The sequence below is a fragment of the Diospyros lotus genome, chromosome 3 (assembly GCF_014633365.1).
Source record: "Diospyros lotus cultivar Yz01 chromosome 3, ASM1463336v1, whole genome shotgun sequence".
Taxonomy (NCBI): Eukaryota; Viridiplantae; Streptophyta; class Magnoliopsida; order Ericales; family Ebenaceae; genus Diospyros; species Diospyros lotus.
Window position 1 is genome coordinate 17,761,364 of NC_068340.1, and position 25,616 is coordinate 17,786,979.

A 25,616-nucleotide genomic window follows, 5' to 3' on the forward strand; every position below is an offset into this window, starting at 1 on the left:
TGAGAAGTTACTTTCATTATTTGAATTCAATCTTGTAAAAACTTTTTGAAGTGTTTAAGTTGTAAGGTTTACTTCTCTTTTTGTGGTTAGTGCTTGAGCTCATAAAAAGTACAATATAAGAGATTCCAACTACTCTTTATAAAAGCTGTTTGAATCCGATTATTGATGAACTATTGAAAAGCAAAAGTTACAACTACACCTATTAAAAGCTGAAGTTTGAGCAAATCCTGAAAAAGATAAAGTGAATTATTGAAATTCTTGACAAGGAGACAAGGTAGTGAATTGGTGAAAAGTTTAAACCCATTCTCATTCGCGTCTAATTTAAACACTTTTTAAATATCATACTAGGTTTTTAATTTTTTAAAACAAAAAATTAAATAAAAACTGAAAGCAAAAAAAAATTAACAACTGTCAAACACCCCATAGGAATTTGGTTTAATTTGCTTCTACTTCAACTCAATAATCCAAATAGTACAACTAATTATGTCTTTGTCTGTTTTTTGTAATTGTTACTTAACAAGAAAAAAATAAACAAATAACCAGATCCAAGAGTGTGCCAAGCCCAAGATCTTGCAGAAGTAACCACATCAGGTCCAAGCCCAAGCTGAAGCCCACGCACATCAGAAGCCCAAGCCCAAGACCAAAGCCCGAATAAAAGAGTTAGGATGCAGCTGGGGCCTGGAGAGACGCCAGGCGGCCAACCAAACCACCACTTCGTGACAAAAAGGCATCCACTTGAGAAATAAGAATATAAAAAATAAAATAAAAAAATCAGAGGCAGGGGGGAGAGAGGAGGAGAAGAAGAAGGCAAATCCTTGTCTCTTTACTTTGGTCGATTTTTCTTCAAGCGGTTTGTCCTTTTACCAGCCTCATCGTCATCGGGCCCTGATCTTCGCTTACTTTTTCCCCAAAATCTTCTTTTTTCGGTTTCATTTTTGCAACAGATCATTTGCATATATATACACATTCTCGTGGATGTAGCAGTGGAGATTGGCGACCTTGCAATTGGATGAGGTCCGCTGGCGCTTCTGAATTATGGTCTGTGTAGCTCAGTAAGGTGCTCGGGATCGAATTTGCATATATTTTGAGTCGATCGCTTCGCAATTGCCTTTCTCGTTGTTTTCATATGTTTTTCCTTTTCAATTTGAAGTGTCAGTTCTGATATTCTCTTGGTCTTTTAATCATGAAACTGTAGAGAAACGATTTCGATCCGCTGGATTGTTGCTCGGCCAATTCTGATCCCGATTCTCCCTTTTTTGGTTTTTTATTTTATTTTTTTTAGGGGCGTGGGGGAGAAGTAGATTATATATGAAAGTTAAGTGAGAATACCTTGTGGAAGTCAGGAACTTGTTTTGGCGAAGAACTTCTATCTAAGTGTTCATCACTAAATCATGGATCATGTTGTTGGTGGAAAGTTTAAGCTCGGGAGGAAAATTGGAGGTGGCTCTTTCGGGGAACTCTATTTAGGTAAAGCTCATTACCAGTTTAATTTGCATTTTTGTGTTTCCTAGTGGTAATATTCTTTAGCATTCTATCTTTTGGAAAATTTGCGTAATGCAGTTGTTTATTCACTCAGGTGTTTCATACTAATAATCTTCTTAGCTTTGTGTCCCATGGAAATTATGTTTAATTTCGTTGTTTATTCATTCAGGAGTGAATATACAAACTGGAGAGGAAGTTGCTATCAAGCTGGTATGCTTTATTGCAATTATCTCAACGACACATGTATATGTATTGGGGTGCTCTTTTATTGCAAAGAACGTATTTTAGTTTGTTAGAAGATATCTATGGTATGCTAATCAATTATTTGTTAACTTAGTATATTTTTGTTTTGTCTGTCTGAAGTTGTCAATTACAAGTAGTGATTATGCATGAGCATTCTTTTACTTCTGACTTGAAAATCTCTTCAAAGTAAAAAGGAAGTTTAACTACATATTGGGATAAAGGCTTTGTATGCCGTTGTGTTTTATATTTTTACTTGGAAAATGCTTGTTGGTTCCATCATCATAGTGATACTTCCTGTAGGTAATGATTTATTCAGTGTTCTTAAGTTGCAGTATCAGTAGAGTTTGTCTTATTAGGCTAATTGAAATCTTTAATAACTGAATAAAAACAATGAATACATTGAAGTTTTTTTTTTCTTCAAGTTCTACGAACGGTAACAATGCTCCTATTTAGTGAGCTTCATATTATAAACACTAGGAGTTATACAACTGGGCACTGGCATAAAATTTGCTTTGAAAAATAATAAGATCACCTTTTGGTCATTATGTTCTTGATATGAAATACTGGCTACTGGATGACCTAGAATTTGTTTCTTTAGGTTTTACTGTCTTTTATTTTGGACTGTGTTGAAGGGCATATATAAGTTACTATGGCACTTCATATTATAGTTTTCAACTTTATTTTCTCATTTACTGTATTTTCAGGAACCTGTCAAGACCAAACACCCTCAACTTCATTATGAGTCCAAAATTATCATGCTTCTGCAAGGAGGAAGTATCTCTCTCTCTCTCTCTCTCTCTCTCTCTCTCTCTCTCTCACACACACACACACACACACACATGCATGTAGTACCTGGGGGTTTAAGGTTATTTATAAAGTGATTTGCTGTTGAGGAGCCCTTTTGAAATAAAATTGAGAGACATTATTAAGATGGTTTGGACATGTGAGAAGAAAACTGATAGACACACTTGTGTGGCTAGTGGATGAAATAGAGGCAGTTTGTAGCAAAAGAAGGGGAGAGACGGAAAATAATTTGGTTGGAAACTCTTAAATTTCACATAGGATATAACAACATTACAGATGATGTGGCTATAGATAAAGATGGTTAGATGTCTAGAATTCACATGGCCTGCCCAATCTAGTTGAATTAAGGCTTGTGACTGTTGTTTGTTACAGCTGAATGCAGTTTAAATTGTAGAATCAACTTTATATGATTCCTTTATGGCTTCCCTTGTATTATTTCCTTTTCCTTTACTTAGTCCTATATCTTACCCAAAAAAATCTCTTTGGTATGTGGCTATCATTCTCTGTGTCATGCTATGTTTTTATTTACATTTTTTGCTTCATAATGTAATCCTACTTCTGCACTTGGGTGGTTTTTATATTGTTTTTGTTAATTTAATCTTATATTTTTATGAAGCGGGGATTCCTAACCTCAAATGGTATGGAGTTGAGGGTGAGTACAATGTCATGGTTATTGATCTTCTTGGACCAAGCTTGGAAGATCTATTCAACTATTGCAACAGAAAATTTACGCTGAAAACAGTGTTAATGCTGGCAGATCAGTTCGTAAGTATGCATAGCTATTCTCAATTGACAAATTTGTCTTGAGCTGCCAATGAGTAATCTAATGAACTTTCAATTGTTATCTTTCTAGATTAATAGAGTGGAATATGTCCATTCAAGAGGTTTCCTTCATCGAGATATAAAGCCTGACAACTTTTTGATGGGCCTGGGAAGAAAAGCAAATCAAGTATTGAATGAACTTTTGATTAATGTTATGCTTGACTTTCTAATATTTAGGGTGCATTTCCCTGCTAGTTGTTGGAGGCTATTTGTTTATTTATTTATTTTTTTTAGGGGAAGGGGGGGGGGAGATTCTGTGCACCTTGTTTGTCTATACCTACATGCTTTCACGCTCACTAAATTGAATTATTATTATAACATCTGGAACTCTATGAACACTGTTAAGTTGGAAGACACCTTGTGAGTTATGGTATTATCCACTATTATCTAGTTGAAGATACTATTTTGTTCAAGCTGTTAATCACATCCTGTCACAGGCATGCAATTTGTAATAATTTGGGGGAAAATTGTGGTTAATTGATTGTTTAGATGGGAAGAGTAGTTAGGCAATTAGGCCTAAATTTAAATTCAAACTACTCATGTGATTGTGATCAAGTGGGCCTTGGCGCCACTAGTAGGAGCCGGATCAATATATAAACTCAATGATACCACGCTCCCAAGGCATCGAAGATCAATACACAACTCATTTCTCCCACCTAATTCTTCTCTCTCTCTCTCTCTCTCTCTCTCTCACGTCTATTCTATTGCAATGCTCTATGTTCTTCCCCCTCCATTTCCTAACTCTCCCCAATTCGAGGAGAATTCACGCCTGTTAGAGTTCAGCTCTGACATTCTAGTGTCAAAGCAGGATCCTTGGGCAGTTATCAGCACTAGAATTCGCCATGGCCAACAGCACATGCATGAAGCAAATGGAGGCACAATTGTAACAAGTCACTGCGGCGGTGATTGATATGTATATCAGGATGGGAAGTATGGAATCCTCCATGGAAGTAGTGGTGGAGAGGAGGATTGAAGGAGCGATGGATCGATGGCGGGAGGAGAATCGGGAACAAGACAACCAACTGAAGCAACAAATGCAATTGTTTGTTAGGATGGTCACCAGCCAACACCAGGTAAGGCTCTCCTTGGAATTCCCTCCCCAAGAGAGATCCAATCCAATCTTACCGAGGCATACTCTGGCCCCACGAATAGAGGACGCCTCTAAATTTGAGGCAGATCCGGTGGTGGTAGGAGAAAACACCATGGAAAGGAGACCGAGAACTCAAGTTGCTCCCTATCAGCTTGGATTTCCATTTCCTAAGTTGGAGATCCCTATGTTTAATGGAGTGAACCCAAGGTGGTGGGTGTGTAGGTGCGAAAGGATGTTCAGTTTCTATGGTGTGCTAAAACAGCAGTGAGTGACCCTCACGATTGTATACCTGAACGATGCAGGGGATGTATGGTTTTAGGGATGGATAGGATCTAAAAGGGGCTGCCAGTGGGCGGATTTATGTGGAAGGTTTGTTGACAAAAATATGATGGAAGTGGTAGAGGAGTTTAACAAGCTCTGTCAAGAGGGGACGGTGCAATCGTACCAATTGAAGTTTGAAGAGCTCAAATCCCTTATGCTAATCCTAAATCCATACTTGACCGAGGGGTACTTTGTCTCTAATTTTGTGAGTGGACTAAGTGAGGAATTGAGGCCCTCGGTACTTTGTCTCTAATTTTGTGAGTGGACTAAGTGAGGAATTGAGGCCCATTGTAAAAATGCAGCAGCCTAGAACGATAAAGCAAGCCACAAAGTGTGCAAGGCTGCAAGAGTTGATGGTAGAGGCGTTAATGAGGAAGCAAAGGGGATAGATGAGGACCATGAATTTTGGAATGATCCAGATGGGGAGCAAAGGGATAGGGAGAGAAGGGAGCAGACTGAGCCAAGGGAGCACAGGAGGGGGTCAATCCTTTGCCTTAGTCCCTATGTCCATAAACAAGGGGAAACTCACTAAGCAAAGGAGGAAGCCGGGGCTATGCTTCTGTTGTGTGATCGATATGCCCCTAGACTTCAGTGCAGGAGGCAGCTTCTGTTGATAGAAGGAGACGAGGAGATGATGGAAAATGATGATGGAGAGCTTCCCCAAGGTGATAAAGAAGGGGAAGAAAGTGTAGAGATATCACTCCATGCCCTCAGGGGTCTTGCTAACAGCAAGATCATACGAGTGGAGGGAAAGGTAAAGGATCACTAGTTAATGGTCTTGATTGATAGTGGAAGCACGCATAGCTTTCTCAATGAAGGGACGGCTAAGAGATTGAGGTGTGAGTTGACAAGGACTCATCCGTTGTCTGTGACTGTAACAAACGACAAGGTGATGTGCCGGTCTACATGTGAAGGGTTCTGTTGGGAAATGCATGGGGAACCTTTAGAAGCTGACTTGAGGTTGTTGAAGTTAGGGGGTCATGACATAGTGACGCAGCGTGTAGCGCGCGTGTGAAAAAAATACACTAAAATAAACTCTTGAAATAACAAATTTCAATGGCTGAAGCTTGGCTTCCAAGAAGACGCAAAAATAAGACTGTTTGCTAAGAAAACCCAAATAGGTTGCTAAAATTTGATTGAGAAAAACTTGATTACAAACTCTAGATCCTAGGCATATTTATATTGTTTGGCTAATCCAAATCCATCTAATATTTGTAAACAAAATCCAACTAGAATCCTAATAGAAATAAATCCTAATTAAATATGAAATAGAATTCTAAATCAAGTAGAAACATGAAGTAGAATCCTAAAAAGTATTAAAATACTATTTTGGTACTACTGTTCTGGCATGGTCGGCTCGGCCTTGGCTTGGGCCAGGTCTTGATTAGTGTCTTCATCATTCACCTCAATTTGAGAAGAATTCGTCCTCAAATTATGATCCGAGTATGATAACTCAACATCTAGCAAATACAAAGAAAGATCAACAACATTGAATGTTTTGGAAATACCCATATGATTAGGCAAATCCACAACATAAGTATTATCATCGATCTTCTTTGTAATCTTGTAAAGGACCATATTTTTTTGCCTTGAGCTTGTTCTGCTTTCCTGCTGAAATTCATTCATTCTTCAAGAATATCATGACTTCATCTCCAACCGCAAATATCATGTGCTTCCTATGCTCGTCAGCTACTGCCATGTACTTCTTATTTGCCTTATGCAACTCTTGCTTGACATCTTCCTGAACTACTTGAACATGCTCGGCTAAGTCACTAGCTGCAACACTGAAACTTGGTATCTTTGGCAATTTTAGGAACTTTCATGTATACAATGGAAAATGGCGATCTTTTTGGTTGAGCTATGCACGGCGGCGTTGTAGGCAAATTCCACTTGAGCGATGACTAGGTCCCATTGTCTTGGCTTGTCTTTGCAAACACTGCGAATCAGATTTCTCAAGGTACAATTCACCACCTCTGTCTGTCCATCAGTCTGGGATGTGCTGTGCTGCTGGAATTCAAAGATGAATCGAACATCTTCCACAAGGTAATCCAGAAGTTACTCAAGAACCTTGTATCACAATTTGAAGTAATAGTTTTAGGAACTCCATGTAGTCGAACAATCTCCTTGAAAAACAGTTTGGCTGTAGCTACTGCATCTGTCGTCTTCTTGCATGGAAGAAAGTGCGCTATCTTGGAAAACCTGTCAACCACTACAAAAACAGAATCCATACCTTGTTGGGTTCGCGGTAGACCCAATACGAAGTCCATAGACAAATCTTCCCAAATAACATTGGGAACACGCAATGGCATGTAGAGACCAGTGTTAGAAGAGTGCCCCCTAGTTGTTTGACATATATAACACCTAGCCACAATAATAGAAACATCTCTCCTTGTTCTTGGCCAATCATACCTTCCCATAACAGCTTCAATAGTCTTGTCTCTGCCAAGATGCCCTGCTAAGCCACCACCATGTAAATCTCGAATAATTTTCTCACGAAGGGATGTGCAAGGGATGCACAACTGATTTCCCTTCATGAGAAACCCATCATGCACATAGAAATCTCCTAACGATTACTGAGACATGCATTGTTCCCGCACATGTTTGAAATCCTCGTCTGTCACATATAATTCTTTCAAGCACTCAAACCCAACAATCTCAACACTAAGGGTCTTGATCAAATCCACACGCCTACTCAAAGTGTCCGCCACTCAATTATGCTGTCCCGACTTATGCACAATTTTATATGGAAATTTATCAATAAAAGCAGACCATCTAGCATGTATATCACTCCTCAATTGCCTTTGCCTACTCAAGTACTTAAGAGCTTGGTGATCCGTGTAAAGAACAAATTCTTTGGCAATCAAGTAATGTTCTCATGTCTTAAGAGCCATCACCACTGCATAAAACTCCTTATCATAAGTAGACCACTTTCTTCTGGCTTTGCACAATTTCTCACTGAAAAATGCAATTGGTCTCTTCTCTTGGGACAACACAGCACCTATACCCACTCCACTCGCATCACACTCAACTTCAAACAACTTGGCAAAGCTAAGACATGAGTGGTACATAATTTCTCTTTTATCAAGGTGAAACTTTGCTCTTGTTCTTCATCCCAATGGAACTTTCTTTTCTTTAAACACTCAATAATTGGAGCCACAATACTACTAAACTGTTTGATAAACTGCCTATAGAAAGTTGCTAACCCATGGAAACTCCGCATATCACTGACATTTTTAGGGGTTAGCCACTCTCTAATAGCTCGCACCTTTTCTTCATCTACCTTTATGCCATCTTTTCTTATAACAAAGCCCAAGAACAACAAGCTCTCACTCATAAAAATACACTTCTTCAAATTAGCATAAAGTTTGTTTTCCCTCAACACACTCAATACATCCCAAATATGCCCCACATGCTCATCAATAGACTTACTTTATATCAAAATATCATCAAAATACACCACAACGAATTTACCAATGAAATGACGTAATACTTGATTCGTTAGTCTCATGAAAGTGCTTGGTGCATTGGTTAGTCCAAAAGACATAACTAACCACTCAAACAACCCATCTCTCGTCTTGAAAGCTGTCTTTCACTCATCTTCAGGTCGAATTCTAATTTGATGATAACCACTTCTGAGATCAATTTTGGTAAAAATCACAGCCCCATCAAGTTGATTAAGCATGTCATCGAGCCTAGGAATTGAAAACTTGTACCCAATAGTAATCTTGTTGATGACTCTACTGCCAACACACATCCTCCAACTCCTTTCTTTGATGTCAATAATGTTGGCACTGCACATGGATTCATGCTAGTCTGAATGTGCCCTTTTCTCAACAATTCCTTTACCTGCTGACGCAAAATCTCATTTTCCCTAGGACTCATCCTGTAGTGTGGTAGGTTAGGCAAGTTAGCACCAGGAATCAAGTCAATGTGGTGTTGAATATCCCTCATAGGAGGTAGCTCATTAGGCAACTCCTTAGAAACCACATTGTGAAATTCCTCCAACAATCCCTTCACCCCCACTAGAATTTGATTCACCTTCAGTGGCTTACTCACGCTCTCTCCCTTGACAACTAATAAGTGAACCTCCCAAGTATTCTTACACTCCCTCACAAACTCAATGTGCTTATGTGTAATGGTAAGAAAATTTCGCCCTTCCACTTTAGAAGCTTTGGTTTGGTTCTTTTCCACTATGGGTAACAAAGTATAACTCACACCTTATTTCTCAAGTTGATATGTGTTCTTCCTACCCGAGCGCTTAGCATCCACATCAAATTGCCAAGGCCTCCCAAATAAAATATGACAAGCATCCATATCAACAATATCACAATAGACTTCGTCGGAGTACTTACCAAAAGAGAAAGGCACCCTGCAGCGTTCATCCACATACAACTTCTTTGATCCATCCAATCATGTGAGGGCTTGGATGTTTTTCAGGAGTTAACTGCATCTTCACCACCACGTCTCTTCCTATGATGTTTTCCTAACTTCTACTATCAATAATCAACTCAAAAAAATTTTCTTTCACCGTACACCTCGTGTGAAAACACTTATGCCGTTGAGTAGTATCTTCATTCTTTTGAGATAGCATTAACTTCCTAACTACACATATATACTCCCCATGTCCATAATCTTCTTCGTCATCCTCCCCATCAGGCCTACAATATACTTCCTCTTCAGTAACATTTTCCTTCCTTTCTACAATGTTAACTGTTTTCCTCCTTAGGCAATCACTAGATCGATGTCCAACCTCATTGCATTTGAAACACTTCAAAGAAATAGACTTTGCATAAGGATTAGGGGATTTTGGAAGATTAGAAGTAGTACCTCAAATGTTCCCCCCCGTTGTAGCCTTATTAGGGTTGACTATATGAAATGGATTGGAGGGTTGCGCTCCCTGAACTGACTTACCTTTATCAAAAACTACTTGTTTATTTTCATTCCCACTATACCGACGATAGTTGTCATTACGGGCTCTCTCACTTAACATTAACTCAGCCTTTAAAGCTAAGTTTCTTGCTTCTTGTACACTTAGAACCATCTGAACCCCAATTTTATCATGAATAGCAGACTTCAATCCATTCAAGTAACGAGCTGCTTGTTGGTTGTCACTTTCTGACAATTGGTTTCTCTCTGCCAATCACAAAAACTCAGAGGTATATTCATTCACACTCTTCATTCTCTATGCACATCTTTGATAAGTTTCAAACATATATTGTTCATAGTCAGGGGGTAAAAACCTACCTCTTAATAGCTGTTTCATTCGTCTCCATGTCTGAACTGGCTGTCGGTCTTCCCTCAATCTCGTCTCTCTCAATCGCTCCCATCAAATAGATGCACCGCCTTTCAATATGTAAGCTACTAACTTTACTTGTTGTTCATCTGGGATCTCCATATATTCGAAAATTCGGTCAACCTTAGTGATCCAATCCAGGAACCCCTTAATATCAAGATCTCCACTAAAGGTAGGAATATCAACCTTTAGTTTATACTCATCGTTGCCCCAATGGTTGTGTTGATGCCCATTCCTCCTAACCCCTCTACGACCAGGGTTAGCTATTGCGCGATCAAGATCATCCTCTTCATCGTTATCTTCAATCACTGGTCTTCTAGGATTAACAAGGACATGATTAATGGGTGGTCTTCCCGCTCTGGCTTGATTTACCCCATTATTCAGGTTCCTGTCATCATCAACTCGTATTAAGATGCCCAATTGGTTGCTGATTTGCTCCAATTGCTACTCCATTGTACGAGTTATTTTCCGTTGTTCTTCGATTGCTCTCCAAACCGCGGGCAACCCCCGATCACCGTCACGAGGCTGGTTGCTACCGTTACCTTCAAGATTGACCATCTAATTGGTTTATTAATCGCTCTGATATCACCTGACGCAACGTGTAGTGCATGTGTGAAAAAAACACACCAAAATAAACTCTTGAAAGAATAAATTTCAATGGTTGAAGCTTGGCTTTCAAGAAGACGTAAAAACAAGACTGTTTTGCTAAGAAAACCTAAATAGGTTGTTGAAATTTGATTGAGAAAAAATTGATTTCAAACTCTAGATCGTAGGCATATTTATAGTGTTTGGCTAATCCAAATCCATCTAATATTTGTAAATAAAATCCAACTAGAATCCTAATAGAAATAAATCCTAATTAAACATGAAATAGAATCCTAAATCAAGTAGAATCCTAAGACATGTGAAATATTAAAATATTGTTCTGGTGTTACTGTTCCGACATGGTCGGCTCGGCCTTGGCTTGGGCCGGGTCTTGATTAGTGTCCGCATCACATAGTCCTTGGTATGGACTGGATAAAGGGTGTCAGCCCTATCAGTTTTTGACTTCAACAAAATGGAAGTCACATTCGAGAAAGATGGGAGAATGATGACTCTTATTGGTAGCCCCGAGACAAGGATCTATAAGAGGATAACTAGAAGAAAGCTACAGAAGGTCCTAAAGTCCAAATGGACTCAAGGGGCCCAACTATTTTCAATTCATGCAATGGAGCATGGAAGAGGTGAGGCAAAGCATGAGGAAGCAAGGGAGACCATCCACCAACAACTATGGAAGGCACACGAAATAAACTCCCTTAATAAACTATTGCTTGAGTTTAAGGACCTATTTGAGGAACCCAAATCACTGCCACCCCATAGACAATTTGATCACTCCATTGTTTTGAAACCCAACATTGAACCCATTAATATTCAAACTTATCAGTATCCTAAATAAAAATCCGAGATCAAAAATTTGATCAAAGACTTGTTGACAAGGTCAATCATTTGACCAAGTCAAAGCCCCTATGCCTTACCCATACTTCTAGTTAAAAAGAAAGATGAGAGCTGGCATTTTGGCATAGATTATCGTCAACTCAATTCTCATACAATAAAGAACAAATTCCCTATTCCTATAATAGAAGACCTACTTGATGAACTGAAACATGCCATGGTATTCACTAAGTTGGACCTGAGATCAGGGTATCATCAGATTCTAATGAACCCTGATGATATCCCTAAAACAGCCTTCACCACTCATAAAGGGCACTATGAATTTTTGATGATGCCTTTCGGCCTAACAAATGCCCCTACCACATTTTAGGCCTTAATGAATCAAATTTTTGAACCCTACCTCCGCAAATTCGTATTAGTCTTCTTTAATGACATTCTTGTTTTCAACCCCTCGTTCCAACAACACCTAAGTCACCTAAAAATTGCCCTAGAGGTCCTAAGATTCAATCAACTGTTTATTAAGAGGTCTAAGTGTGCTTTTGCCTAGCCAAGGGTGGAATATTTGGGACATGTAATATCCAGCGCAAGAGTGAGCACTGACCTCAAGAAGATGGTTGCTATGTTGACTTGGCCGAGGCCTATATTAGTAAAGGCCTTAAGGGGATTCTTGGGCCTAATAGGCTATTACAGGAGGTTCGTGAAAGACTATGGGGTGATTAGCAAGCCCCTCACTAATTTACTAAAGAAGAAGGGATTTAAATGGGATGAGAAGGCAGAACAAGCTTTTAAGAAGCTCAAAAAGGCGATGAGTGAAGTACTTACCCTGGGACTCACTGATTTCTCCAAACCATTCATTTTGGAGACTGACGCTAGTAGTACAGGAGTAGGGGCAGTGTTATCCCAAGAGGGAAGGCCTTTGGCCTTTATTAGCCAAGCTCTGAGCCCAAGGCATCAAGGACTTAGTGTATATGATAAGGAGATGATGGCAGTGCTGATTGCAGTGAATAAATGGTGTCACTACTTGGAGGGCAGGCAATTTGTTATAAAAACAAACCACGAGAGCCTAAAATTCCTCCTGCAATAGAGGCTACACACCCGTCTTCAAAAGAAGGGCATGGCAAGACTGATGGGACTGGATTATGTCATCCAATACCGGAGGGGAAGAGAGAATAAGGCTGCTGATGCCTTATCCAGATGCATCGAGGAGGTTGTGGCGAGCTCCATTGCAATGGTTGTCCCTAATTAGTGCCAAGAGGTCAATGCTAGCTATGAATAGGATGAGTGGACGAAGGGGATTATGGAGCAGCTCATTCTTGACCCTACCCCTAGACCAGGGTTTACTATCCAAAATGGAGTGTTGAGGTACCAAGGGAGATTAGTCATTGGAGATAATGAGGCCTTAAAGAGGCAAATTTTGGACACTTTACATGGATCCCCACTTGGGGGCCATTCAGGAATACAAAATACTTACCAGAGGGTTAAGCAACTATTCTATTGGCCTCAACTAAAAAAATAGGTAGTGGAGTATGTGTTGTAGTGCGATATTTGTAAGAGGTGCAAAACAAAGACAATAACAACCCCTAGGCTACTGCAACCACTCCCTGTACCTATGCAAGCGTGGTCTAACATCTCTATGGACTTTGTGGAAGGGCTTCCAAAGTCCAAGGGGAAGGATTGCATTTTGGTTGGGGGGGGATAGGCTCACTAAATTCTCTCATTTTATTTGATTGACCCACCCTTTCACTACTCAAGAGGTAGCACGACTTTTCTTAGACAAGGTGGTGCAATTGCATGGAGTACCCCAATCCATCGTATATGATAGAGACAAGGTGTTCACCAGTCTCTTTTGGAAGGAATTGTTCTAGCAGCTGGGAGCCAAGCTACATATGTCCTTAGTCTATCACCCAGAGTCCGATGGACAAACTAAATGGGTGAACCAATGCTTGGAGCCCTACTTGAGATGCTTAAGCTTCTTACTACCTAAGGAATGGCATAGATGGTTATCATTGGCTCAGTGGTGGTATAATACATGCCATCAAAGTTCTATTCAGATGACTTCCTTTGAGGCTTTATATGGATACATACCTCCCTTACTCCCTACTATATGAGGAGAAACCACAGTAACTACAGTGGACTCCAATCTACAACAGAGACAACAAGTGCTTCGAGTTCTACAGGAGGAATTAGCCAATGCCTAGAATAAGACCAGGCAATTTGCAGACAGGAAGCAGAGTGACAAAAAATTCACAAAAGGAGAGGAAGTCTACCTGGGACTCAGATAAGCTCACTGAAAGGCTCTAGCACCAAGGCAGCACTCCAAGCTCAGTCCAAGGTACTATGGGCACTATCCCATTGTAGCCATGATTGGAAAGGTGCCTTACAAGCTTCAGCTACCCCAAAACTCTCAGATCCACCCGGTATTTCATGTGTCCTTATTAAAGAAGTCAGCAGGAGCCAACTCAGTGAGCACAACCTTGCCTCCCTTACTGCCACACCCTACTAAGGCTATTGAACCCATGGCCATCCTTGATTAAAGGATCTTATACCGACAAGGCGCCCCCCTAACACAAGTCTTGGTGAGATGGTCCAATCTACACCTAGAAAACAACACTTGGGAGTACCTCCCTAACATGCTCAAACAATTCCCAAAGATAGCAGGACTACTTTAACCTACTTGTGGACAGGAGGGGGAGGGGGGGGGGGAAATTGTGGTTAATTTAATTGATTGTTTAGGCAGGAAGAATAGTTAGGTAGTTAGGCCAGAATTTAAATGCAAACTACTCATGTAATTGTGATCAAGTAGGCCTTGACACCACTAGTAGGAGCCGGATCAGTATATAAACTCACTAATACCACGCTCCCAAGGCATCGAAGATCAATACACTACTCATTACTCCCGCCTAATTCTTTTCTCTCTCTCTCATGTCTATTCTCTCTGTTCTTCCCCTCCATTTCCTAGTTCTCCCCAATTCGGGGAGAATTTACCCCTATCAAAGTTCGGCTCTAACACATTCCTTATCTTCTATGAGTCTCATCATATATGGGGGGGATTCTGTGAACCCTTGGTTTGTCTATACCTAGATGCTTTCATGCTAGCTAAATTGAATCATTATTATAACATCTGGAACTCTATAAACACTGCTAAGTTAGAAGGCACCTTTTGATTTCTGATATTATCTATTATTACCAAGTTACAACAACAATAACATCCCAAGGCTTTATCCCACTATGTGGGGCTATTATTATCAAGTTGCAGATATTATTTTGTTCAAGCTGTTGATAATGTCCCTTATCATCTATGAGTCTTATCCTGTGTGTTTAGATAATAGTTTATGTGAAAAGGCTCATCTGTTTACTCTTTCCTTATCAATGTAAAGATAAGCGTGTACTACTTTTGCCTTCCTTACAGTCTGGCTATATTTGCTTTGTCCACCATTACAGTCTGAATTTATTTTCATGCAAATACATTTATGTGTTTGCTGCAAACTGACTTGCTACTTCCTTACCTCGGTATTCCTTGCTTAAACAGTAACTATCTCATTTTTCAACATAAAATGGAGAAATATTGTTCTTGACCGAAAGAAGGAAAAGAATAAAAAAAAAAAAGAAAAATATTTTTGGTGATGAAAGTATACCAAGCATAAAGGAAAGTCCTTCCCAGTAAAGGAGAATAAGTATCTTGAACAAAGTTAAAAAATAACAATCCCCAAAGGGAATGACCCTAATTTCTTTGCATAACTTGCTGCATGCTTGGATAGAGATTTGTGTAAAATTTGCATCTAATTTTAATTCCATGTATACATCTTTAGAAAATTTGCATATGATATGCTCCCGGGGTTAATAATAATTCTTAACGTTCCCGATTTTGTGTCACAGGTATACATTATCGATTTTGGCCTCGCAAAAAAGTATAGGGATCTTCAGACCCATAAGCACATACCATACAGGTAATAGCATATGCCTGTCAATTGATGGTTTGATCTTTTCATGCTCCCACAAAAGAATTTTAGTTGTGTTGAACGTAGTCTATTCTCTGAAGTTTATCATGTAAAAGCTGGTTTGGGCTGGCACTTAGCTCATGCACCACTGGAAGTCCGCTCTACTTACCATTCCATATCCCATGTTCATTGTGAAAGCTTATTGTGTGCAAACAATTTGTCTGTTTGTGCAGCACCATTACTCTCTCTTAGTCGCTTACACAAAAATGTGTGGATCATAAAATTGGGTTGGAATGAATGCTTGAATCATATAAAAACTTCTCTACATGATTAGAAAAACGAGCATTATTAGGAACTTCTCTACATAAACTTGACGGAGGAACGAGAGATGATTTCTTTTCGTATTTCCTAAACCATAACAGTGTTGAAGAGGTTTACTATAGTTACCAAAAGAATTCAACAGACTCTTTGTAACGTTCAAAAGTATCAAGGGACAAACCTACCTTCGTTGCCACTCAACTATTTTCTTCCCCTTTTTGATTATCACATGACAATACAAACTATAAAGAAAATGCTATTTTGCTTGGTAAATACCTTCAGTTCTTGAAGAGCAGCAATTATTTCATTTTCCTAAGTGCACCAGTTGAAGAGGAAAGGGTTACCTTTTTTAACAACTCCACCATCATACTGCCTATAAAAGCTTGAAAATATGCACATTCCAAACAAGATAAGGGATGAAAAAGGTGATTTATCAATTGCTGCACCTCCTCATATGTACAATTAATATATTTCTTCTCTTAAGGTATCTACTTGAGGGGTTTTTGGGTGCATTGTCAGCCATGTGAACTAGTTTGTGAAGGCTTGTCAACCACATAAAGTAGTTTATTTGGTTTTTTCTTCTCTTTTGGTAAATCTTTCATTTATTTTCTATTTCATGAAGGGATTTTGTTTTCCAAGACATTCTTACTGGTGTAATTTTATAATTGGATCTACTTTCCTCAAGGAAGTTTTTCCATGGACATGCAACTGGCTAAGAGAGAATAATTGGCCTATGTTAAACAATCCTGCGTTGATTCTAAATTTTTAAAACTAGTTCCACTTTCTGCTAATAAACTATTTGTTATCTATTTACCATGAAATCTTCTCGATCTCTCTTTTGCAGAGAAAATAAGAATCTCACAGGCACAGCTCGTTATGCTAGTGTCAACACACACCTTGGAGTTGGTGAGTTCACCAAATCTTTGCTGCCAATGAATGATGTGAGATAGATTATCAGAAATTCAGATACGTAGAGTATATTGATCTATTTGTTTGATTTTGCTGGCAGAACAAAGCAGGAGGGATGATCTGGAATCTCTTGGTTACGTGTTAATGTATTTTTTAAGAGGAAGGTTGAAAATATTTACCAGAATCAATTTTATTTTACTATTTCTTGGTACCTACCTGGAATTAGTATTTGGCACAGCATTATTTTTCTTTGCCTTTCTTAAATCTTAATCTGTTGCATATGATTTTTTTGCATCAGTCTTCCCTGGCAGGGGCTGAGAGCAGGCACCAAAAAGCAGAAATATGACAAGATTAGTGAAAAGAAGATGCTAACTCCAATAGAGGTATTGCATCCAATTGTGCCCATACAATACATTATAATGTTGCTTCTCAATCAAAAATAAATCTCTATCCTCTGAGGTCTGATTGAGATGCTGCATGATCAAATTGTTCCTCTGACCTAAAGCGGCAGTCTCGCGGCCAAATTATTGAACAATGCCTGAACATGCCATGTAGACTAATAAAGATGGCTGGCTCTTTAGCCATAAGTAACATTCCAGCGGGTACAGTAGCCCTATGTTCAAACTACAGCCCATCCTTGTGATTATGGATTTATAATGCAGCTTTTCGTTTTTTTTTTTTTTCCCAACAAGCAACGATGTGACTTCAAGGCATTCTTCATAAATACATTTCTGTTATTATATGAGTAGCATGCCATAAGGACTTTATCGCCATTCACCATTTTTGTCAGCATGGCTATATCCAGGTTCCACTAAGTTTCTCCTGACAATTGATCCAAGGTGCTATACCTTGGTCACATTTGGGCCATTTCATATTGGGCCTATATGACACTCAGATTCAGTTAGTGGGCAGAACTATAATTGTAGATCGTGCTACTTTCCTTGTGATCTTGCCAGATTGATAGATGATTGAAGATTCAGTTGTGTTGAATAGGTGCTATGTAAATCATATCCATCCGAGTTTGTATCATACTTCCACTATTGCCGATCATTACGATTTGAAGACAAACCAGATTATTCATACCTGAAGAGGCTTTTCCGTGACTTGTTTATTCGAGAAGGTAACTGCATATTTATGCCCCAATTTCTAGTACACTCAGCTCATTTTCCCATCATCAGTAACTCTCTTATCCCACAGAGTTTTTCAAGCATCCATATTTTTATCTTAGTAGTATCTTCATACTGCAGGTTATCAGTTTGACTATGTCTTTGATTGGACCGTATTGAAGTATCCTCAAATTGGTAGCAGTTCTAGAGGACAGGTCAGTGCTTGAAAATTTTATGAAAATCATTTCTTTTCTCTGAAGAATATGTCTGAATGCTGTTCCCCGTCATTTAGAATCCAAGTGGGAATATGGGCTTAAACCCTGGACCAGCTGCGGAAAAACCAAAAAGGATCTCAGGTATTCCCTCTAAATAGAAGTAATTGGTATGAACTTGCTGTATGTGCTGATTTCTAAAGCGCAGAAATCAGTGGACAAGTGGAAGGCTGTTAGATGCACTTGCTGACTCTTCTTTTTTTTATTTTATTTTATCCAGTGGTGCCAGAGATTAGAGATAAACTCTCAGGTGCAGTCGAAGTATTTTCTAGAAGACATGCCTCAGGTTCTGGTCGGCACGGTGACCACACTAAATACCAAGTTTCAGAGGATATTCCTTCATCCAAGGATGTGGTAATTTTTTTTTCAAAGAGAAATGTATGCATGATTGTTGTAAGTTTATAACTTAATTATTCCTTCATGCTATCCTGTTTATTCCAAGTCTACTATATATTGCTCATGTTTATGTTAAAAGAATCACATGTTACTCATGCTAGTCAAGTTGCTTAATTATTGTTTACATGGATATCTTTTCCGTCATCTAATCTAATATTAAGTTGCAATCTTAGAAAAAATTATGGTGCAAATTCTGTCTGTAGTGGCTCTACACTTAATTGCATTAGCAGACTTCAGGCATAACCACCAAGCTATACCCTCAAATATCAACAGCTCAGGAGTGCCTGCACATGTTCCTTTACTGAAATAGTTAGTTTCTTTCTATTTCTACTGTCCCTACAGCTGGTATTCTTTTTTTCTAAACACCAGATTGGTTTATGGACCATACTAAAGTCTGTATGTGCCGATGATGTAGATTTTGAGTTTTACTCTTTCCAGTAAATGTACTATAATACCAATCGCCTTATTACGTTCTGGTCATTCCAAAAAGCCTTAAATGTCTATTGTTTTTGTATTCTGCATTGTATAGAAAGTTGTCTGCAATTAAATGTCTATTGTTTTTGTATTCTGCATTGTATAGAAAGTTGTTTGCATTTGCAGGAACCTGATTCAGAGAGAGGCCAAACTTCTCGAGCGGGCAGCTCTTCAAGACGAGCTATCTCCTCCAGCAGACCAACTTCCCTTGCAGAACCCAGTGAACTGCCCCCAAGCAGGCTAGCGTCGAGTGTTGGGCGCTCATCCACCATACAGAAACCCCAACCACTGGTGGAGCCAAAATTGTCATCTTTTGCTCGTTCTTCTGTCATGAAGGGGGCTACGCGCAATGACCCTCTTCGCAGCTTCGAGTTTCTCTCACTGCGGAAGTAAATGAAGTTTATTTATCCTTCAAAAAAGTACATGTGTTTGAAACAGACAACTCCCATCTAGCTCTGCGTTCACTCTTGTATATGGAAGTCAAAATGCCATACACAACTAAATGTCATGTAAGCTGGCCTTTTTGCAGCAAGTTTTGTGTCTTGGTATTCAGTTGTTAGCCACTCTGATACATTTGTTTCTCTTATTGTTATTATGTTGAAAATTCTCCTCATTAGTTGCAACAATAGAATGAAGGTAACTTAAATAGGTTTCCTCCAACATCTTTTCTCAAAAATGAATTTGTGCGTTTCACTTGTTACATGCCTCATATTTGTGGTCATAAGAAGGAGCATCTGTGTTTTATACAGCTTCTTAACCTTGCTTTTTGTGAAGATACAATCTTTGCATGGATATTAATACTAGTCAAAATGGTCTGAACAAACCGGAGCCTAGCACAAGCCCCTTGTACATGCCAATGCCCAAACCCAATCCCAAGTTCGAAGCCAAGCATGGTCCAATCCCTAGCCCAGACACAAGCATAGCCTAATTCAGCAAGTCCTGGATCAACAAGCCCATGCCCAGTTCCAATCGATGTTTTAGTTTTTCTTTCTTCTTGCCAATTTGATTTCCCTTAGATTGGGTTTGAAAATCAATTTCACTTCTGCTGCTTACCACCTTTCGTTCTTGCAGTTTTAACTACTTATATTTTACTTATAAATGCGGAGCAAGTAATGAAATCAGTATTACGTATAAATATAAACAATATCCAGTATAATCTGATGGTAGAACCACATCAACATGAGTGTTGAAAACACAGGTTGCCTGATGAAGAATCACCCCTTAGAAAAAGGTTGCAAACGAGAATAATTGGGTAACGTGACGTTGATAATGTTAATAATTGGTCATCTCTCTTGCAGTTAAGTAATCCATACACCAATGAAGATAAAACTGAAATCCAGGTACCAAAAATTTTGCTAAATGCCAAGGAAATTTCTGGATGGGGCGGGGGATTCAATTAGGCTGCAGTCTGCTTCTTAAGCTTTGCAAGCTCCTGCCTGACAACTCCCGCTCTCTGCAAAACATATCAATATCTCGTAAATTCCAATTACCGGTACTCGTGACAGATTATTTCCCCTTGTTAAGAAGATTGAATAACAAGTAATTTCATTTTTAAGCAGCGTGCATCAATTCCACAACTTTAGGAGAAAAAAGCCCTAAATGACTCTTGGAGTCACGAGTCATCCCGCTTTAGATTCCTAATCCTCGTAAGCAAGGTTGAATTAGGAGTCCTCCTATGAAATACCCGAAAAATTCTTGAGGTTATAAATGAAATTTTACAAAAGGTATAGGTGAAATTTTTGAAAGAGTGGAGCTATAGGGTACATTATCACAAATTTGAGTGACCAAATCAATCACAAGAGTGTCCCAAACCCTAGATATTTAAGGAAAATTGTACAGTACTGACGAGTGTTCTAAGATAGGATTTATGGTATTAAAAGAAATTGGAATCGATATTGTTTTCGATATAGATGTGATTCAAGCTAAAAAATCGAATCGTCATACAGGACTTCCGAAAAGTCAACAAAACCTTAAAGGGGCTCCGATTTTACATAAGGATTAACCCTGAAGTGGTTTTGAGATGAAACAAAAGTCCCGTGAGAACGCGGGGGCGAAATCGTCCTTATCGAGTAAGTTTTGAGTTATTAATTTTGGAATTTTGATATTTTAATCCAAATGAAATTGATATGTGAGGATATAATTGCAATTATGCAATGCTTAAAATGGAATTAAGAATTTAATTGAGGAATTTATAATAATTTTAATAAATTATACATTATGTATAATATATTATATAAATTACATATATACATGTATATATATCTGTGTACTGTGAATGAAATCAGGGGGGTAATACAATAGGCTATGCGTGGTGCCCAAGAATTGTGAATATATAATATATATATTTATGTGGGTGAAATGTGCGTGAAAGGCAATGAGCTCCTCGAATGCAATTATTATATGCATATATAGAGTAGAGGCCAAGTGATAGCTATAATATATAATATTCATATATATGCTTGGAGCCCAAGCCTAGACAAGTATATATAGGCTTAGGCGAAGGGGCAGAAGGCAGGGAGAGAATAGAGAGGAGGAGGAAGGAGGAGGAGGGGGGAAGAAAAAAGAAAGAGAAAAAAAAGGAAAAAATAGTAGCAAGTTTTTGAAAAATTTTAGAAATTTATTTGAAGTTCAAGGAATGTGTTGAGGCTCGAAATTTAGTATTTAAAAGTTTGACACCAGAGTTGAGGTTGAACTCGAATTTCGAGGCATTCTGAATTACATTTAAGGTGAGTGTTCGCCCCCAAAACTTGGTTTTATTGTGAGTAGTTCTATCCTAAAAATTTGGTATTTATTCTACCTAAATGTATTGTGATTTCATGCAAAATGATTTTGTTGCATGCGAATGGTAACCGGAGATGGTTGGTTTCATGTGGAAGGTTCGTCCTAAAACATTTTATACATGTGCGATGTATTTTATAAAATGTTGTTTATATAATGCATTGATTTGTGACATGTGGCATTGTCATGCGTTTTGTGTTGCTCCTATGGGATGTTAGTCGAGAACGTTGTCCGAATAGTATAGTCGTATCAGAATAATGTATAGGGGTATCTTGTGCTGGTGTGCATGCCGAAATAGCCGCCTAGGTTTCCGTGTCGAGCCATATGGCTAGGGAAGTTGCACTAAGACGACTGGTGGTCCATATGGGATATGAATTGGGATTGGGTAATGGTTTCTAAATGCTTTTGAGTGGGAATGTAATCCCTGACGTAATTATGGTGAGTCGGGTTCCTACGTCGATGTGACCCTCCTGGGCCGGGAGTAGTTACGATTGTTCTCGAGATATTGGGGAGATGCGTTGACATTGCCCCTCTTAAGCTAGGACCGTGTTGTGTCAATGTGTCAGTGTGGTGATGTTGCCTTTAGAGATATTGTTCTTTCCCCGTGGTTAAGTTAAGCGTTGTGAGGGATTCTCTTGAGCTAGGTCTTATCGGTTTGTATCATGTCTTGCATACATTCATGAAAACGTGTTTTGAACTCTCACTTAGATTATTCATCATCTAATTTAGACTATGTCCCTGGAATATTCAAACGTTCTAGGTGAAGGCAGCAGTGCGAAAGGAAAAAAGATTGCCGAGAAGTGACAGCGATTAGTGGATAGTTTATAGTATGTCGTTTTCAATTATGTTGTATATTTTTATAACGTCATGTAAAACGATGGTTTGACTTTAAAGTTATGAATAAGATGGTTTCGGTTGTATACCATTTGAAGTTTCGATCTACCTTCTGCATTTGAGGTGATTTACCTGTCTTAGTATATTAATGATTCTGAGTTAATATACTAAAAAGGTGTAACGGGATTGTCGGGGAACGGTTTATATGTTGAGTTTTTGTTGGAAAAAAAATATATTCCCGAAATCTTACGTTATCTAATGCCCTGGGAAAGCGGGGTGTTACATCCTAAGCAAGGATTGCCCCTCAAATTGACACAAACATACTAGTAGTTTCTCAAAAAATTAAAGTAACATAACTCAGAAAAATCCAGAATATACTTATTAAAGTATTCCAAACCTTGATTTTTGCCAGCATAATCTTAAACCTATCAAAATCATTGAGAGAAGCCCTTCTTTTCTGCACAATAAGCTTCCTGCCCCAAGAACTGTTCTCCCATTTGTTCTTGACATCTGCAATCAGATTTGAAGAGTTTAAATATTGAATCATGCAAATAACAATGGGGAAAGGGCACATTTACTCACTCATTACTCACCAGCAGCTTCCATTGCAGCAATTAGAGTTTTCTTCTTTGGAACCCTTTTGATGTCAATTGTGATATCAGTGAGTGTAAGCCTCTTAAAATTCATTTGGGTCCGGACCATGTCAGGGGCATCCACAAGAGCCTGCACATGTGCAACGAGCCAACAAAAGATGGCCAAATCCCCCATTGTGTTTTAAATGCAGGAGGAAGTCAGCACCATATGTTATCAACCCCCAACATAGTATCAATCAATTAATGAGTAGGCATGAAAAAATTGACAAATTTTAAGAAGGGTGAAGAAAGGAGCAAAAGACAGTCACTTAACAAGCCACCTCAAAGTTACACAGATCACTTAAGTTTCCAGAAAAATGAGACAACAGTGATACAACCAGAATATAATAAAATTATGAAGAGAACAGACAAGAAATAAAACTAAAAATAGAACTGATAGTGGAACCCTGCAGAACCTACCATGTCATCGTGTTGCCCAAGTCATCATGCCTACTTTGAGTTTCCTTTTTGAGCGATGTCATCCTTGTAGAGCGAAAGCAATAATAGAGCCTTCAAAAGAATTCAGCATTCTTTTTTTTTTTTTTTTCTTTACAAAAACAGTCAAGAATTTAGCATTCTGTTTTTTGCATTTGAAGCATTCTGATTTCCATAGTTTTGTAATTCAGAAAGGGTAGTCCATCCAATCATGACTATTTTGTACAATCTTGATTACTTGCACTAGCCTAAGGATATATAGCCCTTTCCTTAGCTTACTATTTACTTGTAAAAGACTCATTGCCTGTAAAAGACTCATTGCCTTATGGCGCTTTCTTTCTCTAATATTCTTGCAAGTCATAAAAGCCGAAAGAAAAAGGTTTGTTCTTACATACACATGAAACAGAGTTGCCTGTAGGCAACTACTGGATTAGCGTATGCATTCAAGAAGTCTATAGTATAATAACTATGTTTCAATAACATTCTAACATTATTACATGGCATGACAACATTCTAAAATTATGATTTAGTATATACCTTACAATCAAGACTTCAACAAGGGTTTGGATAAGCAAATACCTTTATAGCGAGAGTTAGCCTTATTTGGAGATAGAGGAAAACAATAAATCCAGTATGCCAAACAAGGAATACATTATCATACAATCATTCGACATTCTCATAATAAACTCCACTCCCAAGTACAAATACTGGCACCAAATTTAATGTCTCCACCAGTTAATATTGAAAACTTTAGTTTTTACATGGTCTGAAGAGTTTTCCATGCAGCCACTACCTGCCCAAGCACCTAATTGACTCCAACGATCACACCATATTTCCTACTTTGAGCTGACACGGACCAAACTAACTCATCGAAATGTATAAAGAAAGCAAGGACCAATACAACTAACTTCTTTTTCCCGGTAAGTAATAATGTAAAAACAACCAGATTAAGCATCGGACAGACACAAATATATTACACACGTGAAACAGAACACAATATGTAAAAAACGAACAGCAAGTTTGGCGTTCTTCTTCAGTTTCTCTTTCATTGAAATCAATTTGAAGTCCTCCCAAGCTATCAAAAGTTAGAATGCGAAAAAAGGGAGCAGGAGAGAAATTAAAAAAAAAAATACCCTATTTTGATCAATGACGTCAACAATGACAACGAGCTTGCCGTAATCCTTGCCGTAATTGACAAGAGCAACCCTCCCAATCTCCACGTACCTCTTGAACGGCTACGATACCAACAGAAGTAAATAGCCAAAGAAACACCAAAATCATTACTACATATGCCGTCTGGATAGAAAGACACAAAGGAAGGCATTGTAAATGAGAAAATAGGCTGAAACTCACCATTTTCGTCGATCTTGGGGGTTCCTTTCTGGTGCGAGCAGACTATCGATAGACGAAGAGGTGTCACTAAACTAGGGTTTGGGAACGAAGAAGAGGTTGATATAGCATTGTGTAACTAGGGTTTCTCGGATTATAACTTAGGCTTGTAATCGCGGCGGATCGATACCTGGCAAAGTTGTCGACGTGTCCACATTAAGCTGGTCGTGTAGTACATGTTGGAACAATATAATTCTTTTTTATTTTGTTTGGCTAAAAAATATATAGTTCCTTTTTTGGCCAATTAATTCTCTTTTGATCTTCAATTTATTCATTGTTAAATTATGATTTAACCACCCTTTTATTAGCTAACAGAATATAATTCTTTTTCTTCAATGTAATTTTTTTCAATTTATTTGTTGTGCATGTCCACTAAGATAGCAAATGAGTTGAACCATTCATGAGCAACTCGATAAAAGTTTGTTTGAATTCATTCGTTAAGATAAACAAGTTAAATTTGAGGTTAATTTTAAAATTTGATTTGTAAATAAGCCGACCTTGACCTCAATAAAACTTGAATCGTTAATTTACGAACAGATTTGATTAGAGACTTGTGAGCAGATCCGATTAGAAATTTACAATTAACTCGTGAAAACAAACTCGTTTATAAAATGTATTAATAAATTTATTCATAATTTTATAAATATAT

The 25,616-nt window shown here is 38.4% G+C and overlaps 2 protein-coding genes across 4 annotated transcripts; one reads left to right on the forward strand and one right to left on the reverse strand.

Moving 5' to 3' along the window:
- The first annotated feature begins 814 nt into the window (after positions 1-814).
- Positions 815-19,559, forward strand: LOC127796700 (casein kinase 1-like protein 6). 3 transcript variants are annotated; one of them, XM_052329000.1, is made up of 15 exons: positions 815-1,057; positions 1,283-1,467; positions 1,652-1,692; positions 2,430-2,499; positions 3,146-3,294; positions 3,383-3,478; positions 15,363-15,433; positions 16,587-16,648; positions 16,752-16,815; positions 16,950-17,034; positions 17,645-17,771; positions 17,899-17,972; positions 18,050-18,113; positions 18,250-18,383; positions 19,026-19,559. In XM_052329000.1, exons 2-15 carry the CDS (start codon positions 1,392-1,394, stop codon positions 19,290-19,292), a joined length of 1,380 nt encoding a protein of 459 aa, XP_052184960.1. In that variant the 5' UTR covers positions 815-1,057; positions 1,283-1,391; the 3' UTR covers positions 19,293-19,559. The 3 variants fall into 3 exon arrangements, with proteins under 3 accessions (XP_052184960.1, XP_052184961.1, XP_052184962.1); XM_052329001.1 differs by having other exon boundaries at positions 815-1,052; XM_052329002.1 differs by having other exon boundaries at positions 815-1,038.
- Positions 19,560-20,009: 450 nt separating this feature from the next.
- Positions 20,010-25,099, reverse strand: LOC127796702 (60S ribosomal protein L14-1). The gene is made up of 5 exons (XM_052329003.1): positions 24,932-25,099; positions 24,712-24,813; positions 23,105-23,234; positions 22,909-23,021; positions 20,010-20,352 (listed from the first exon to the last, which is right to left on the reverse strand). Exons 1-5 carry the CDS (start codon positions 24,932-24,934, stop codon positions 20,296-20,298), a joined length of 405 nt encoding a protein of 134 aa, XP_052184963.1. The 5' UTR covers positions 24,935-25,099; the 3' UTR covers positions 20,010-20,295.
- Between the last annotated feature and the right edge of the window lie 517 nt (positions 25,100-25,616).

Coding starts and splice junctions, on each gene's coding strand:
- LOC127796700 (XM_052329000.1), top strand. CDS start 1,392: ATGGATCATGTTGTTGGTGGAAAGTTTAAGCTCGGGAGGAAAATTGGA. Junction 16,649..16,751: donor CAACACACACCTTGGAGTTG/GTGAGTTCACCA, acceptor TTTTGCTGGCAG/AACAAAGCAGGAGGGATGAT. Junction 16,816..16,949: donor ATGTATTTTTTAAGAGGAAG/GTTGAAAATATT, acceptor TTTTTGCATCAG/TCTTCCCTGGCAGGGGCTGA.
- LOC127796702 (XM_052329003.1), bottom strand. Junction 23,022..23,104: donor TGCTGCAATGGAAGCTGCTG/GTGAGTAATGAG, acceptor ATCTGATTGCAG/ATGTCAAGAACAAATGGGAG. Junction 20,353..22,908: donor TTATGCTGGCAAAAATCAAG/GTTTGGAATACT, acceptor TATGTTTTGCAG/AGAGCGGGAGTTGTCAGGCA.